Genomic DNA, 18,384 nt, shown 5'->3' with positions numbered 1-18,384 from the left:
ACACATGAGCAAACTTGCTTGCAACTACTGCCAATGCCAGAGGGGCTCATATTCACAAGAAAAAGCTGTCACGCACAGACATGGCATGGGAAAGCAGAGTGGAGATTCAGTGAAGAGAAGCACAATGACCTCGAGGGAGTTTTCTCTAAAGCTGTGTACCTGGGAGAACTTCACAGAGAATGAATGAGATGAAGGAGAAAGCAGGGGGGAAAAAGAAAAGCATGAGAGAGAGACCAAACACCCACATACTTCACATATTTGCAATGCCAAAGATGTCCACTTAAGCCACAGTGTGCAACAACGTCATACCAGACTACAGTAGTGGTTGCCCACATCTTATCGCAATCTAAACAATAAGACTTGTAGCCGGGCCAGGAATCAAACATGCATGGACAAACGGGAGATTTAAAAAAACAATGTACAGAGAGTGTCCAATACAGCGAGCCCAACTGTACGTGCACGATGAGACACAAATACACATGCAGTCATGAACGGAGGCTTTTCCTCCGAGATGTGGCCGTTAGAGCAGTGGGTTAATCCAACCGCACACAAACATGCATACACACTGAGCCAACTTTGTTACAGACCATAGTAGGATAAGCCCACCGCTAAAACGTCAGCTGAGCTGTTTGGATAAAGTTAAACAGATCACACACACACACACACACACACACACACACACACACACACACACACACACACACACACACAGACACAAATCTAACAGACGTTGAGGAAATGACAAAGCAAAAAAAATGCAACGGGCCCAATCCTATAAAACATCCAAACTCCCCTCTCTCTCTCTCGCTCTCTGTCTCTGAAACATGCAAACACTCAGATACAGTGAACTCACCTAGACCTCAGCTGTGTCGAACACTGCCTATACTGTATCCCAAACCGAGCTGCCTTCCACAGACAGCTCCCTCTTGTCCTGAAAACACACCGTTTCTGTCTACGAGCACGCGTTAACACAAGACCACCCTTTCTGTGGGCCCCTGCCTTCCCCTTCTCGGCAGGCACACTCATCGTTTGACTCACACACAAATAGGAAAGACCCCTTTTCATTTAAAAATACCTATTGTCTGGCTCACACTGACTGAAGTGAGGTGTGAGGCGCAAAAACAATGAGCAATACCCTGCTGTCAAAGTTGTCTTGGAGAGTGTGGTGGTATATGTATTGCTGTAGGGGTTTAGCAAACATTTAAATGTCAAAGGCCATGAACAGCACATTTAACAGTATATTACCTAAGGGATCGGCCATCTCGGTGGATTTGTGTTGCTTGGCACGGAGCTGTAGGTGGTGAGATAACAATGAGAGAGTGAAACTTGTAGGACGCATGGTGTCAACTCCTGAAACTCGTGATCAAAGTAGTCCAGTGGAAGGTAATACTAAAGTGAGAGCATGTTTTTGTTATCTTGTTCTCCGTTTCTGGAGCCAAATGCTCATTGCTGTGGTATTTATGCACTGAACTTCCCGGAGAGAGAGAAAGAACCTCTTAGTTAAACAATGCGATCGTTACTGTGACGTCGCTGTCTGTGGATTTCTGTAGAGTTTCTGCAGTTGGTGCTCTTTTCTTTGTTAGTTCAGCCATGATGGTCGTCACTGCTCTGCCAGCCTTTGCTGCGGGTAGAGACAAAGTCCCATTCAGATTCAGGAGTTTAAAAAGACGGTCGAAATTGATGTGGCAGAACCAGATATAGTCGTTTTTATTCCACGCTTTCTTTTTTTCTTGCCAAAACATGCCGCCTGCATTACCCACAATGCAAGTCGAAAGCCAACAGTCCGAGATTCGGTTGTGTTATGCTAGTAGCGGCTAATATAGCATTGAGCCACCGACGAGCCGTTCGCACATACAAATTCAAAAAGCTGGGACAGTGACAGCTGCTATTCATTGTGAATGAGACCTGGTTTTGCTTTGCTCTGCAGCCCCCCCTGAGCTTTTACAACTCTGTGTGTAATGCACATTCAGCATTTTCCACCACCAGATTCACATTAATATCTGGATCTGTAAGAAATTGTCATAGATATCAACACCATAAATATGTTTGATTGTTTTACATCAAGATCCAAACATTGCAGTGGACACACGAGGACAAAAAAGCTCAGTTGGTACAGTAGGGGCGGGCAATCGTCCCCCAAAAAAATCATATGACAATATTTTTTATCAGACAATCACAATCCAAAATCTGAATTGTGATCTTTCTTCCTGATTTTGAAATGCACCACAGAAAATATCCAGACTCGAACCGGCCTAGAGCCCAGGCACCATTTAAAAAACCCAATACTGCATTAAAAGAATAAACAATGGTCTTGTGCATCAGTGTTTTAAATCCCTTGTTGTCCACAGCTTTGGGACGGCCCCGTATCCTTATCCTCGGTCACTACTTTCCATCATTTGCTGTTGTTATCGTATTTATTTGGACTGTTCTAATGTGTCGGTCAATGATAACTGTTTATGTTTCAGGACCTCATGAGATACACATGGTTTCCGCCAGTGTATTCCAAGTCCAGCAGGTGCATCCCTAAATCTTGGCTTTGTGTGTAGCTGGAAGATTAAAAAGTACATCCCTAAAGCGGCAGATCAGGGCTGAATCATGGCTGACACCAAAATATCTTTTTGAGAACTTCCGATTTTGCACAATGAAAACATAAGTAAACATGACGACACTGGGAGGTTACTATGTTGTCTTTGTGATATTGCGGTACTTGAAACAAAGCTAATCAGAAAGCTTACCTTTATCTAATCCCCACCATCATTCACCTAAACACAGACACTGCCTAAACATAATCCCCTTAAAAGTTAAAACCTATAATTTACAATTGTTAATTTTATCCTTGATACCAGCTTCTTGTTTGTCACAGTCATAGTATCGCTGTCCCATAGTTGTATCTGAACAGATCATTTGTTCAGAGATCAACTACCTATCTACCTAGTTCTTCTTCATTCCATACAAACTTGACACATCAAATACATGTGCACCCAACAGCCGGCTAAATCAAAACTGTCTTTCCATAAATGTAGAGCAGGAACTAAGCTGACGACAGACAGGAGCAGATGGAGTATATGAAATGTAGAACTGTTTATTCATTCATCCAGTCCTCCTCAGTCCTGGTGCTCAAGACCGACATTTTTCTATGAAACAATGTTGTTCTCTGCTCTCACAGGGGACCCCAGGTGCAAAATTGTCCCTATTAGATACTATAGCCAAGATGAAAAAGCCTGGCTGTGTACTAAATATGAGCACTAAAGACCACTGCTTTAAACTGTTCCTCGTTTTTCCTGAGGACCTCAGGGACCCCCCTCCACCCCTCACCCCTCAAGGACCTCAGCAGCCTGTAGCCTTTGCTTTAACACACAAAAGGCCACTGACTGTGATGTTTACAGTGGATCAATTCCTCTCAGTCACTGGCCCTTAGCAGGAGAGAAAAAGGGAGTGAAAAGTAGTCAGAGGAAGAGACAGACAGAAAGAGAAAGTGAGCGAGATGGGGAGGGCAACAGTGAGATAGCAGTTTTGAATGCACTGGAGACCCAGAGAGAAAAAAAAAAGGAGTACAATGGTCTTTCAGGACTTGTCCTAGTTTGGTTCACTCTTTCTCTCCGTCTCTTTCTCCTCTCAAAATAGGAGCAGGGACCATTCTGGCAAATCTTTCACACTTATCCTAATCAATTGCAAACCAATTCAATTCTTCCACTGGCCACTTTCATTAACCAGTTGAAATTCTGTTAACACAACGTGACACTCACATCCACACTTCTCCTCTTCATCATCTTCCCAAGGTCTTGCTCTATCTCCATCTTTAATTTTCACAGCTTCTTCTGTCTTTTCTCTGCCACCTGCGCTGAGCAGACTTCTTTATTTCCCTCCAGCAGTACAATAAAAATCATTCACTCCCTCCCGAGGCTTATTGTTTATGTTCCTCTTGCAAGAATGCGTAAAGAAAATGGTTATCTGCACACGTGAGTTCATGGCCACTTGCAAACCTGCGCTCCCCTCCTACTCCCCCCGCCCCGTCCAACCTACCTCCTGTCTTCTCCTTTCTCTCCATCTTCTCTCCATTTTTCTCTTTGCCCCCTCGACTCTTTTCCCTCCCTCGTTCCAGCTTGTTTTAAGGAGGCAGCGGCGGGGCGGCAAATTTTCCCCGAGCTCACACCAATTAGCTATCACGCCGGAGAAATTACCGAACGAGAGCACAGCAGATGAGAGGAAAAAGTGGGACAAGCTCCTTTTTATAAACACACAGAGGCAAGAGGTTTGCATATGTGGGTATTATGTGCGTGTGTGTGTGTGTGTGTGTACTGTATGTGTGTTCGAATTGTTCCTAACAGGGGATTTAAACAAGCCAAAAACTCTTTCATTTACACATCTGACAAACAACCTAATACCTCAGTTCCCTTGCTAATGCATTAATAGACTACATTTGACTTTTTAAAAAACTTTTATCCAACAAGGTAGAACAGTACTAACAAAGGCCGACTGATACTTAATAGCCCTATTTTCACTTTCACTCATCACCCACTAAACTGAGTGTAAATACTCTGTTCTGCTTGATCTGATTCCCAAGTATTCTGACAGTTGTGTTACCACATGAGCAAACTTCTGCTTTTTCATTTTGGTTTGTTTTTCTAAGTAGACTGGAGCTGCGCCGCAGGGAGAACTTTGTTTTTAATGCATCCAAATACAGTGTTGTGATCTACTCAATGGCCCATATCAGGATCACAGAAACCAGCCATCGCTGTTAGCACTTATCAGCTGGCCCTTGGTCTTATCTAGTCCGTACCTGGGCGGCAACCTGCGTGTCTGTTTTTTGTGAGTGGCACTGGCTCACTGACAGCGGCAGGCCTTTGCCACCCTGGTTTACATAGGCCTGCTGGTAAAGACATAACGTAGGTCAGACGGATGGACGTGGCAGCTGTGGTTACCATGGTGACAGACTGAAAACCAAGCCTTTTGTGGTGGACAAAAAAAGCAGAATTAAAACTGGCACAGACAGCACAGAAAGCTCTCTGTATTCTGTACATTTCTTAGTGTAAAAGTATAAAATATCTACGTTATCTTTCTAGGATTGTGTAGAAAAAACCCATTTATAGGTAAAGAAACTACTTACTAGCAATAGTATTGAAAACATGTATACAACGCCGTTAAAGCCTGTGTTACTGTGTGCATGTGCATGTGCAGTGACCTATCCCTACTTCCCTCTCTCCAACTCCACGCCTACATACAAAAACACACACGGAGTAATCCCAGAGAATAACCACCAGATTAGGTCAGCGTGTGTAATCCAATGAACTCTCACCTCTAACATGCCTAATGCTGTTAGAGCTGACAACATCACACCGCCACACACACACACACACACACACAGGGACAGGGACTCGTACTGCTGTCACATAGCTCTGCTATTAAACACATGTGTAACATGTATATCTTCCTGTTTATGTGAGCAGATTTGTTGTTAAAACAGTTCTTGGCCAGTCTGTTTTCCCACACACTCCACACTCTCTCTGAGAGGATCTGCAATCTGCTCACTTTATTATTAATAACATACTGACTTTCTGGTGTCATAACATTGTATATATTTATGTTCATCTATGGCAATCCTTGGGAATCCTATTAAATCCATTTCTGCGATAACTTCACTGCAGCATAGAAAGACACACAGGGCCAATGCCATTCATCACTCTTTTTAAATCACTCCCCAAACTTGTCCTACCTCATTGGTAAGCAGTTTCAGGCCGCTCTTCACATCGCCATGTACGGCACATCCAGAGAAAGACAAAACTTGTTTACAAGCATCTGACTAACTGGGAAGTGAGCGTTGTTCCCTGTGAAATGCAATCTGCTGCTTTTTGTTCTGGTTTGTGGGGTTGTATTACTGTGGTACGCCTAAAAAGTTCACACTGACATCATACATGCTTTGGGCTACTAACAACTGCAGCACTCCCATTCATTGCACTTCATGGCTTCTGATGGCTTCGCTCACCGTGTTCTGATTGAAAAATTACAGTGTTTTGTCTAGCCAGGCATCTGTGGGCTAGGTTTTCCGACCATTTCTGCTGTGGACCCCAGTCTGTGAGGTCAAAACATTTTTCCCCTCTTTTTCTGTTACCATGGTAGTCCCCCCGAAAATCCTCAATCTGCATCAGTAATTTCTCCATTTGCATTAAAAACCCTAAACCAACGGACGGTGCAAGATAACTTTACAAGTGATTCCCTGCTCTGCATTTATAGACATGCTTATCAGTTTTTAAGACCTCATGAAATTTCCTCATCACCTCGGTGTGATTGATTCCAACCACTAAACCTACTGTGGTTCAGACAGGAAACTGTTACTGCCGTACGGCCACCATGAGAAATTTACCTCTTGGCTCACCTTGTGACATCAGTTTTACAGCACATTCAACAAATAATAAAACAAAGCAGGCAAACCCAGACTTCTCACACTGGAAGACATTGTTATTCCACAGTAAACCTAACCCAGATGACCAGTCCTTACAAGCCTGCGATATGACACGCAGATCAGATGCAAAGGCCTTGAGCAAGATGATGTATTGTGCCAGCTCGGCATCAGGTTCACCGCAATATTTGTGTAATTTTTTTCCAGAGAAATTTAAAGCTGCTATAGTCGATATTTTTTATTCCCTGGAGCATTTTAGCATCTTTGAGCTTATTGTTTTTCTGACGCGCAACTTCGGTTCCCTCTCACAGCTCTCACAACAGTGCTTTTGTCAGCAGTAGGCAGCTAATTTCAGTTAAAACTCACTCTACACTACCTTCTGTCTGCACTAGAAAGACAGATATTTCTTACACGATTCAGAGGAGATCAAAAACAAAGCTAAAAAGGAAAGTGAATATTGGACTTGTGTTCAGTAGATGGCCAGAAAGACAACTCCAAATAAATGTTTTAATCAATGTTTTTGTTGTTTTCCCTTCCTGTATGAGGTTGGTGCTGTTCACCTGTCCTGTGTTCACTCCTACCTTGTTGCTTGAGTTGAGGTGGCGGTTGCTGATTGGACCAGAGACTGATGACACCCACTTTAAAATGACACCTGCCGATGGCAGCTTCACTTCACCTCTTCCCTGACTCCCAACCAGACCGTGCCATGCTGCTCTGCCAAGTCATTGCCAATTTGGTATTAACTTGATTAGCTGATCTCATTGATTCTTGTTGTAGATAATGGAAATATATTCTGAATGCACTATTACTCAAAACCCTGCACAAGACAACGTGTCAGCCACACTATTGTCATTTCTTTTTCGGTGGTGAATCTCAATCTGATGAATTACTTGCATCTTCATTCACCACATTATCTGATAATATTGCCAGTGGTGTGTTTACATTTTAGCTGCCTAAAACTGGCAAAAAAAAATCATTAATTCAGGTTTAAATAAACTAAAGTAGGAGGTGCTGCAGTGCACCTCATCAATATTTTCTGAGCTTTACTTTACCTCCTGCCTATCGTCCCAGCTGGTCTGAGATTTGGACCTTTTGTCATGTCTATACTCTGATTCTTGTTTGTCGTTTGTGGTAACTTTTGGAGCCTGTCCCTCTTTCAGGCTAGAACGAGCTTTAGAAGTGGGCAGAGTTTCAGTCACATGATGTGGAATAACAGTGGGTACATAGTGATTTGTCAAACATAACCTTGGATGTTTTCTTTCCATTCTGGCACAAACACCCATTTTGTATCAACTGTGTCACAGACTGTGTGCGCTAATCCTGATCTGAAGTGTCATTCCTCTCAATGATCGGAGAGACTGGCATCTCTCCGTGTCTAAATGTTAATGATTGACCAGAAAACTTTGATCACACTGCCACGGCCTGCAAGAGATTAAAACTCAAACAAGAAAATAAAATTTAAAAAATGACAATCCTCCCACGCAAACTGACCTCACAGCAGATTGAGGGGGCTCAGCTTTTGTCTGATAGCTGTAATCTGCCTTTAAATTTTAATGTACCTGCACCTGTTACCAGGGACGAGGAAGATTATGTGTTTACACAAGCACTCATGGGAAAATGAGAGCAATTTAAATAATTTACTCTTTACTGTTTACGAACCAACTGATATTTTCAACATTTTTTCTGCAATTTTTCTGCAAATATATGAGATTATGAGAGGAAGAGGTTGTTGTTGTTGTTGTTATTCAGGACAGGATGTGTCAGCAGATGCCTGTCGGTTATATTATTTGGAATACTTCTTATCTCCAAAACACACCATTTTTTATGTTGACAAAATCCCCTTAAATTTCCATCCTTATCCGCATATATAGATGGGATGTTTTTGTCTGTGCCACTAATGGTTTCCAAGTGCCTGATCTGCTGGTCTTGCTTCCATGTGTTCAATGTTTTATTAGTGCTTCATTTTAAGGGATGAATGCCTTTCTAACTGAAACATCACATTTTTAATGCCACAATAAAAAGGAGCAGTTCGAGTAGAACGGATGTTTTCATCTCCATGTTTTTAGCTTAATCCCAGCCTTTTCTAAAAAAGCTTTTTACCCAACCATCCATTTGTGATTGAAGCTGCCTAGCTAAATAAAAGGCTAAAATCTCATAACCATCATCTTTCCCTCCGACTGGCTTCCATTTATTATATTCATGTCGCTCATTTGCACAATAGTACAGTTACTTAGAGGTGTGTGTGGTGCCGGATACATTATGTGTGGATGAGTAAAAATGGCTACTGGCTGTGGGTGAAGCAAGAATGAATGTGGTACGCCGTGACCTTAACAATACAAAGAGAGGGAGAAGACGAGATGGAAGAGGACGGAGACGAGGTCAGTGAGAACGGCAAATCTGAGACAGTGCTCGTTTGAGAGTGAGTAAGTGCGAAAAGCAATAGAGAGGGAGAACAGCGGCTGCATATCACAAAGCCCCTTGTACAAGGAACCACATGACGTCTGAGTGTCGAAAAGCATTACTCTCGATTACTCAGCCTGAGCTTCTGAAAAATTTGTCTTTTCAGTGCTCCAAGTTCTGCGCTCTGAAGCCAATCTTCAGCTAAATTCTGCTCAATTTTTCTTTAGGAGTAACCGTACCTAAACAAATGTATGAGACATTTGGATGTTGTGGTGGGTGATACAAGCATATGCTGTCCGACGATATAAATTTGTCTCGTTTTGCCGTTCAGTTTAAACTGTGGTCTCTCTCCTTAAACTGCCTTTAACATTTGCATCTGTTGTACCAAGGGAGGCAAGGGATTTCTATGGCACTAAAAAGCATTGGCAGTCCATCAAGACTGAATTATTGGAACTGATAGATAAATTTGCTATATCACAGATACTGTTGCTCTGCTGCCTTCATTTTGACCATCATTTCTTTAAATCTGTCTCTCACAAGCCCCCCAGCTTTATGGAAGTGCATCACTAAATTGCTTTAAAGTCATAGGTGGTTTTTGCAATTGGAGATTTTGGTTCAAATGTTTGATACTTGTTTTATTGGCCGTTTTTCTATGATTACCGGTTTTGAACAATCTGTCAAGTACAAACTAAGAACAATATCTATGTTTTCAAGACAGCAACAGAATGAAGACACTACAAGCCCAGCCTTCATTCATTTGTATTGATCTATGATGCACCAATCCTCTGTTTACTTCCATCCCATAAACACGAGATGATAAAAGAAATCTGCTTTGTATAGCAATAGGCTTTAGCCTCTGCTCTGCGTCTGACTTGGCAGCTTTAAGCCCGGAGGAAACCTTTACTGAGGGACCTCAATCAGTCTCCATCTCCTGGATCAATATCCATTAGTCTCAGAGTGTGTGTGTGTGCATGCATGCATGCGTGTGTGTGTGTGTTCAGACATCATCCTGGGTGAATGGTCCTGAGTCATAAATGAAAGCTCTGGATCAGATTTCTCCTCCTCTCCTGGTTGTCTGGTTCACTCCTTTTCTCCTACAAACACCAGTACACACTGATGCTCATTCAAACATACAGACCGACCTTATGAACGACATGCTGCTACCTCGAAACATTCATTCATGGAGGCCTGGCAGTGCGGATTGCCTTTATGTTTTCTTTTCCACTGTGCATAATACCATAAACTACCAACAAGTATTAACTGTATGAAATCAACACTAAATCAGCCTCTTAGTCATCAGTGTAGCCAAAGATATGTTTGGCGTGGAATTACTTGATGATTGACAACATGCCACAACAAAACTCCCCATTTCGGAGCTCTGAGGCCTAGGTAATAATTCCAGTCTGTGAGACAGGGGAGACAGACAGGGGGGAAGCTTTTTTTCTTTTTATTATTATTATTAGTTGTCATTTTTGTCATTTAGCATCAGGACAGAAAGGCCCAACACGAGTGAGGGAGGGAGGAAAACGTGAAACAGACATTGGTGAATCAACGTTCAGACAAGCTGACGGAGAAGAGCGAAGACAGAAAAGAGGGAGGACAGGGGAAAAACAAAGAGAGCAATGCCGAAGGATGGAAAAAGAGATGAGGATGGAGCTGGGGATGGAGGGGGGAGAAAAGCGTAGCCTGTGGCAAGACACTCAAACCTGTGCATGTCAGAACAAGATTCCCAGATCTATGAGGAGGAAGTTCATGAGCAAAACAAAGAGGAGGGGAGCCCGAACGTGACACTCAAGCCTCCCAACAAGCTTGTTGTACAAAGCCAGTGGTATGGTATCTATACTGAGGCCTATAGTGGTTTCACTACTGGTTTCACTACTGAGATGACTGATTCACAGCAAAACCCTCAACAAGGATGCGCCACTTGTTTTTAAGCCAACTGAAGTTGAGAAAAAGAACTAGTGATTGTGTACAGTGTGCAGAGAGCATTTCTTGTCCTCAGTAACTACACATTGCGTGGAGACAAAAGATAACGGACTTGCACTTTGCAACAAAAAAAAAAAAAAAAATCAAATCCCTGTCAGCCAAATCCAATCTCATATTTACAGTAAATATCTGTCCATAGTCATCATTATCTCATACAGTAGGTGGTCCTGTCAATCACTGTCCTGTTGTGCTCAGTTAGATCTGCTCACCACCAACAGCGCCAGGAACGGGGGGGGGGGGTGTTGAAGAAAATAAAAACATATGCTCCCAAAGGACTGTCATATAAGAAAGCAGCTTATGATGCAAAAAGTATACAAAATTGTGGACCCCAAAAAGTTTGGTAAATGCCAAATTCAGGTTAAGATTGTGGTTAACATTAGAGAAAGCTGATTAAGATTAAGGTTACAGTCTGAATGGTACCAGGATCATTACTGTGAGAACTGGGAATGCCTCAAGCACAGATTGGCCTGAAATTTAAATTATATCTATTTGACAGCCAGTGTTAAAATATTCTTTTGATTTAACAGTGCCAGTGGCAGATAGTGGCATGAAATGCTCATTCATGATCCTTCAAGTGTGTTTTTGTCATTTACAGACACAGATCTGTTTTCATTTTATCAAGAATTTCTCTCTTTTAATAATTCAGCAGTGGTAGCCCCACCACTGTTAGAAAAATGTAAGTGCAATAAAAATGAATTATCTGTGTTACTGTTTCTCTCAAACAAACAAATACCGTTAATATGTGGTTTCAGTACTGTATTGGTAAATGAAGAGATATTTCTATACTACAAACTAAAACTGTAGCAAGAACAGGAGGCATATAAAAATGTTTAATTATACAACACATTAGTAACAGATCTGATTAACAATGAAGCAGAATGGTTACAGCTGTGCAGCATCAACAGAACACACAAAGTGTGGTTGCAAGTGAGTTACAGGATGTCTCTCACTTCTCTCCCTAAGAGGAAGCCATCAGATCAGCTCAGTACGAATACTGAACTTCACTCTGCGGCTTATTATCTCGCTAGACACAAAACCACAGGAGCCAGAGGCGGGATGTCAATACTCTGCATTCTCGTCCATGTTTACACGCTTCTAACTGTACTTCAAAATCTCAGTTATACCACAATGGTCCTATACATGACAGTGTACTAGAACAGCCAGTGATTTTCCTTATAAACAGTGGATGCACAGTGAATTCTCTGTTAGAATTTCTTTCATATGCCACCATGTAATATTTGAGTATCATACACCTATGCACATATAACAGGAAAAATTAACTTGCGACTAATAATATACGTATACTACACAAGTAGCTATTGGATCATGGAGAGACTTGCTTTGAATACATATAAACAGTAATTCATACAAGCTACCAAAACAAGTGGAGCAGACATGACATCAGGCACTGGGTCTAATTCACTGCCTGCAGTCAGTGAACAGAGCTGGAGGGGGATCTGGCATATCCAAGTGCAGCCCACAGGCTCATCAGCTTTTTCATGTCAAAGACCCTCAATAGAAAGGCCTTCATCCATTGGATCAAAATTTCATTCAACTGTATCTCAGAAAACCCCATTTAAAAATGCACTGTTATTATATGCACCAACTGTATAAATGTTTATACTGTACATTAGGTGGGGGCATGAAAATGAATATCAAATATGCCATCTTTACATTTGTTTTCACATGCAAAGTCTGCTGGGTAAAATAAAACGTATCATTATATTTCTACAACCCCTTAAATCTCTGTTAGGACCTCTGGAATTCACAGTTTATGAGCCATTGTTATGAAATCACTGTAGGCCCGTGTTGGGACTTCAAGTCACAGTCCTTGCTTATAAATTAGCCTACTTAGCTAGTGTTAGCAATCTATACATGGAGCTGGGAAGCATCTAACAATGTCCAAAAGCGAAAGTTTAGTTGAGTATGAATAAATCGGTGTCAGTGACCTTTGGGTGTTTTACTACGTCCAGCAGACCGTGATAATGATAAAAAAGCAGCCCTTTGGCCTTGATAGCTGTATTACACAGCTAGCTTATCCTGCACAGTGCACACCCAGGCTATGTGTGCCACGCCATGTATTGTTTACATAGCTTGCACGCTTGTGCTATTTTTTTTTTTTTTTTGACCGAGTTAACGGGATAGTGAATTTAAAAACAGACACACAGTACTTGTGTTTGCAGCTAATATAGAATTAGCTGTTAAGATACACACCAGCTTTGTCATGTCACTGGCAAGCTAGCAACGCTAAACTAGCTAGCATTTGTTAGCAGACAGGATTCACCAAATCAGATTCAGGATCCCTAGCTTAGAGGCTAACATGGGAAGCTAATGTTGAATCCAGTTAGATAACACGCAAACCCATTGTCGGACAGCCATGGCCTGTTTCTTTTCTGATTTCAACTAAATCTCTAGTTACTCCATTGGATCTGGACAAATATATGCCACCCATGTGCCATTCTGACAGTGTATTCATCATAATGACAAAAAACGCTAAGATTCAGTTGTTGTTGTGTCGGGCTTTTGCTGGAAGGAGGACATACAGTTGCGGTTCCAATGTTTTTCTTTTCCCCTAACGTTTGCTTGTTCCGACATACATTTCACATCACATTTAAACAGCAGAGAGTGTCGTTAGGGAGTTGAGGTAGCGCCAGTGAAAGGGTAAAACACAGAAAATGTATTTTGAAGAAAAGTAAAGGAAAGCTAGCCTAGCTCTGACACATCTAGGAGATGTGTCCGGAAATGGAACTCGGTCAATTAGCGCTTCAGCTAACGTTGCCTGGCTACACAGTCTGGATGGGCTATCTCATGTAGTTTATAAAAATGCATTCAAGAAACCGATTTTCAGATATTTCCAAAACTGCGCTAGCCATTGCCATTTGTCGTACATTTCGTTTATGACAACCGTTATGAGATTAATTGGTTAAAGCCTACCCTAACCTTTACTGTCTGAGCCCCCAAACAGACTACAGGACGGGAACAATGTCCCTCACGTAGCTGGACCAAAGGGAGCAGCTCCCAGTGGAGCTCAGTCCGACCTCTCCCACTCTTTTTTGGGCTTACCTGTCTTCAAAAACGGCGGTATGTCGCTGGCGTCCTTCGTCGTATCCTCCGCTCCTTCCCCGGAGCTCATGGCTGCCTCAAGCCGAACCTGGAGATCAGTGTCTCCCGAGTAAATCCCCCAAAAAATCGACAAAAAGATGGCACCAACAAATCACTTCTGTCCTGACAAAAGCGTCATTAAAGACAAACGGACGGTTACGGTGACTCGTAGACGCTAGCAGTGCCATCTGCAGACCTCCATCTTGGGGTAACGTAATTGGAAACGATCTGCCGGGGGCACCGGGTTCCTCCTCGGAGTGGAGCCGAGGGGAGAGTCGCTGTAGCGCGGAGGAGGGGGACGGGAGGGGCCGGGTCGCTGCTCGGTGAATCTCCGTAAGCTTTCGGAAATGAGCAGACGGTGGGTCATCAAGGAACGACGGCGGTCAGTGTGTGTGTGTGTGTTTGTGTGTGTGTTTGTGTGTCCGTATATGTGTGTGTGTACCAGTGTCCAACTTACAGTGAAACGTTGGACACTTGAAACCAATGACTCATGTATCAAAAAAACACAGATGATAACAAGGGATATAAATGCTGTCAGTTGTGATAAATAAGTGGTTGACAAGCTTATAGACTATGTGTAACTTGAGCTGTCTATAGTCCACTTATGCGACACCAGCTGTTGGGAGTAGACCAAGTTTTGGGGGATTTGACAGACTATGATTCATCTATTGTTAATTGTTTCTGTTGTGTTTCCATAAAAAGTAGGTGGATGTGAATTACTCATCCTTAAAAGGTGGAGTAGTGAAAGTGGTACAGTCTCCCGGACACAATCCAAACAGAAACGTTTAGCAGTCCTCCCTCCCTCTGCCAGTGATCTGAGCTGTATTACTAACACCATCTGCTGGTTTAGGCTGGAACTGATGCTTCTCCTCCCAGTGAGAACATAAAAAAAAAATGAAATTAGTGTTTATCATATTAATGCTTTTTTTCTGCATAATTTCACCACAGCTCATAATCTCATCATCGGTTGGCCACCACCTTCTACATAAACCATCCTACACACTCCATTAGAAACTATCCAGCCTTCAGAAGAATTAATCATGGGGATTCATTCCCCATGGAAACTCAACGTCTTCAGTATTAAATAAATAAATAAATAAGACTATGAAACCATGAAATAAATACTCTAATCAGAACACGCAGACATGATGTGTAATATAAAACTAAAACTTAATATAATCCAATGCATTTTTAAAACTCAGCTCAAATATTATTAAATGCTGCTTCTTTTCAAAATAAAGCCATAAAAGGACAATCTAATGTCATCTCTGTGATAAATCACTCAACTGTTTGCTGCTAAATTTCTGTATCCAATTTATATTAATCAGTGTAGATATACCTTTCAATATAACACAAATTAATTCAACCAAAACAGATATAAAATTGAATCAACACCTCTCTAAAAGAGCTTGAAATAACTTTCATAAAGGTTACAGGGCTGTTGTATTAATCTCAATTAGTATAAACTATACTGTATGTTATAAACTAGCAACTGTAACAATTCTAAAAAAAAAAAAAAAAAAGTCAATAAAAACAGATAAAAAAAAGTATTTTTGAAATAAAAGGGGTCAATCAGTTCCACACTGATTGAAGCCTTGAGTCAAAGCAGGGTTTACACTGTCATCTTTCTTGCTGCAAACAGCATTCAGAACTATCAGGATAATGCTGCTGCTGCTGCTTGTTTGAGGATTACTCACTAATAATCCCCAATTTGCAGGTTGTATGTTCCTTAGTGACCTCCAGGGCTTCCTCAATTAATGCCAAGTTAATATATTTCTGGAACAGTAGGTCCTTCTAGTAATGAGAGCGCCACAACACAGCTGCATGATCAAAGTGCTTTGACAAGTAACACACACACACACACACACACACACACACACACACTGCTCAAATGTTCCAAATGATTTCCAGTCAGTGAAAATGTTGATATTGATTAACTGCTGGGGAAACATAGCCACAGATAGTAGGGGGATTTACCGATGCAATGACATTATACTGTCATTTTATGACTTGGACTCAACATGGAAAATGACCTTTAGCTGTATTCATTACAGTCAGTAGAGGAGTGCAGATCAGCTCTATTTCTGCTAACTATGCAGCTGTTCAGCTGAACTGGTTCAGCACAGAAATCAGCCCACTGGTGATATGTGAATGCAGGTCTACAGTCAATACACAATAGTCATTATTATTATCATTTCACCACTTATTTCACCTGTTTTCACCATAACAACACTAATACTCACAGTTTATTACATTTATAGTTGAAGCACATTGGCAGGACATTTGGATAACAGATTTTTGTCTGTATATATATGGACCTATTATCAAAACAATATCAGACATTTCAAAAGATTAGAATTAGGTGTCAATGAGGGAATTATGCAGCAATAGAGGATAATACTCACCAGAAATCAGAGACAATAGAGCAAGAACTCACAAAAGAAATCAACATATTGAGAAAAACACATGCAGATGAGGCCGAGGGTAAACCCATCAAAGTCAGGTTAGCCCTGTGTCTTTATGCAGAACAGAGTTTGTATATTTTATCAACAATATTTTATGATATTGATTTATACTATTTATAGTTATAAATGCTGCATTAAACTGATTTGTGAGTCTAAGTGTGGTTCAAGTAACAATGCTTATTTGAAAGTTGATAGATTTTTGTTAGTTTATACTATATTGATTACCTAAAGAGTGTCACACACCACTACAGTTAAACAGTAGCACAACTAGAGAAGAGTCATTAAATTAGCAGACTCATTCTAATGTCAGTTACACAGTAATATCTCTCTAAATCTCAGTAACAGTAACTAACATTAGCCACTATAATCTACTGGTGATACCAGGCCGAGTGAGGCCGTAGCAGCAAAAACCTTTTGTGTTTTAAATTGTGCAAGGATGCCTTTTAATTTCAAAAAGGAAGAATGTGTTATTTTTTAATTAAGAAAATGACATACAAATTACATCTCCCCTTAAAGCATCTATACAGAGTTAGTAGGTTGATCTGCTACAATGAAAATTCGTATCTTATTATTCCCAGTCAGTTGAGGGTTGGCGAAGGCAACGATGCAAACTGTGCTCATTGTTGACATACCCAAAAAGTTGATTGTCTTTCCTTGTGCGACTGCTGTTATGTGTGAGCTCTCCTAGTCAAAGAGGGTTCCTATGTTTTTATGGTTTGTGTTCAGCAATGTACCAACATTGACCTTTTCATTGCCATCATTGCTTTCCACGACTTCTCAGATTCCCTGATGTACAGCTGCGACTGTTTCAGCTCCATCTTCATGGAACCACCTCCTCTTCGGTATCAGGTAGGCACTGGGCAGGTCATTTGTTGCTCTGCTTCCCATGTTTTGTTTGGCAAATTAAGTTCATCATCTACTTTACATATAAATCTGTCTTATGTACATGCTGATGTATTACTTGTCGTGTCCAGCAGGGGGGAGGCTGATACTAGTGATCAACTGGCTTTCCACAGGGGTGTATCATCGCTGGGCAGTGGAAGAATGAGAAGAAACTCTCCTCTCCTCTTCCCCTGCATATATCATAGCACTGTCCCAACTAGAATCACCTGTGGCAGTTATTTGCCTCCACCAACCAGTCAAGTTGCAGTTTGCATCCATGTCTGTCCAGACTCATATAGTATATGTAGTAAAGACTTTGAAATAATTTAATAAAAGGTATTTCATCATATGAATTTTTGACTTATGGCCAAAAATGGTCACAGTGACTTTGACCTTTGACCTTTTACTACCAAAATCAGGTTAATCAGATTTAACTGACAAGTGGAGGCAACACAATAAATGACACATACACGACATCTTCACATTTTCTAACCGAGCCCAGATCAGTTCAAGTCAGTGTGTGAAGAAAGGGCAAAAATACAAATACAGAAATCTCAGGTGTAAAAAAAACAAAACTGCTTCAACTTTTGCAGAAAGCCCTCCCTCCGCGTTGGACCTCTCGCTGCTCACAGTAGGAAGCTGGTTGAGAAAATGGGTCATGGTGCCTTTAAAAGCATTGATAAGGTTCCTGGGTCAAATGTGTTGCTTCATTATGAGCTGAAGCTGTGTGCCTGGCTTCAAATTGTCTGTGCTGCTTTTAATGACATAAAACAAAGGGCAAAGAAGACAACATAACATTTAATTCCATATTGTAACATAATCTAAAGCAGTGTAATATATATATATATATATATATATATATATATAGATGAGAACAAAGCTCAGTAACACTGGTAGCTCCCTTTAATAACTCAGGTGCATTGAATGCCTGACCCCTGCCTTCAGGTGACTTCATTCCCACAGTGACTCCTGCCAAATAGCAATATATCCCTCTGAAATGTCAGCTGTAATTACTCCTGTGCACTGAGACAACCTCTAAAATGAAAGAAAGCAGCTGGTGATCATGCTCCGGCTCCTCTCTCTCCTGCCTCTCTCTTTGTCCACATATCCCCATCGCTAATTTGTTGGCAGTCACATCAAAATCTGTGCTCC

The 18,384-nt window shown here is 41.3% G+C and overlaps 1 protein-coding gene across 1 annotated transcript in view; it reads right to left on the bottom strand.

Annotated features, from left to right (window-relative positions):
• Positions 1-14,252, bottom strand: part of LOC111233181 (triple functional domain protein) — a 70,715-nt gene extending 56,463 nt beyond the window's left edge. The window contains exons 1-2 of the mRNA XM_022760937.1: positions 14,082-14,252; positions 13,847-13,934 (exon numbers count right to left, since the gene is read on the bottom strand). Coding sequence (XP_022616658.1) covers positions 13,847-13,934; positions 14,082-14,252 — 259 coding nt within the window. The remainder of the gene's footprint in view (positions 1-13,846; positions 13,935-14,081) is intronic.
• Positions 14,253-18,384: the final 4,132 nt, after the last annotated feature.

The sequence above is a fragment of the Seriola dumerili genome, unplaced genomic scaffold (genome assembly GCF_002260705.1).
Source record: "Seriola dumerili isolate Sdu_G_001 unplaced genomic scaffold, Sdu_1.0 BDQW01000378.1, whole genome shotgun sequence".
Classification (NCBI taxonomy): Eukaryota; Metazoa; Chordata; class Actinopteri; order Carangiformes; family Carangidae; genus Seriola; species Seriola dumerili.
The sequence above is the reverse complement of the archived record's forward strand: the minus strand, read 5'-3'. Positions and strand labels throughout refer to the sequence as shown.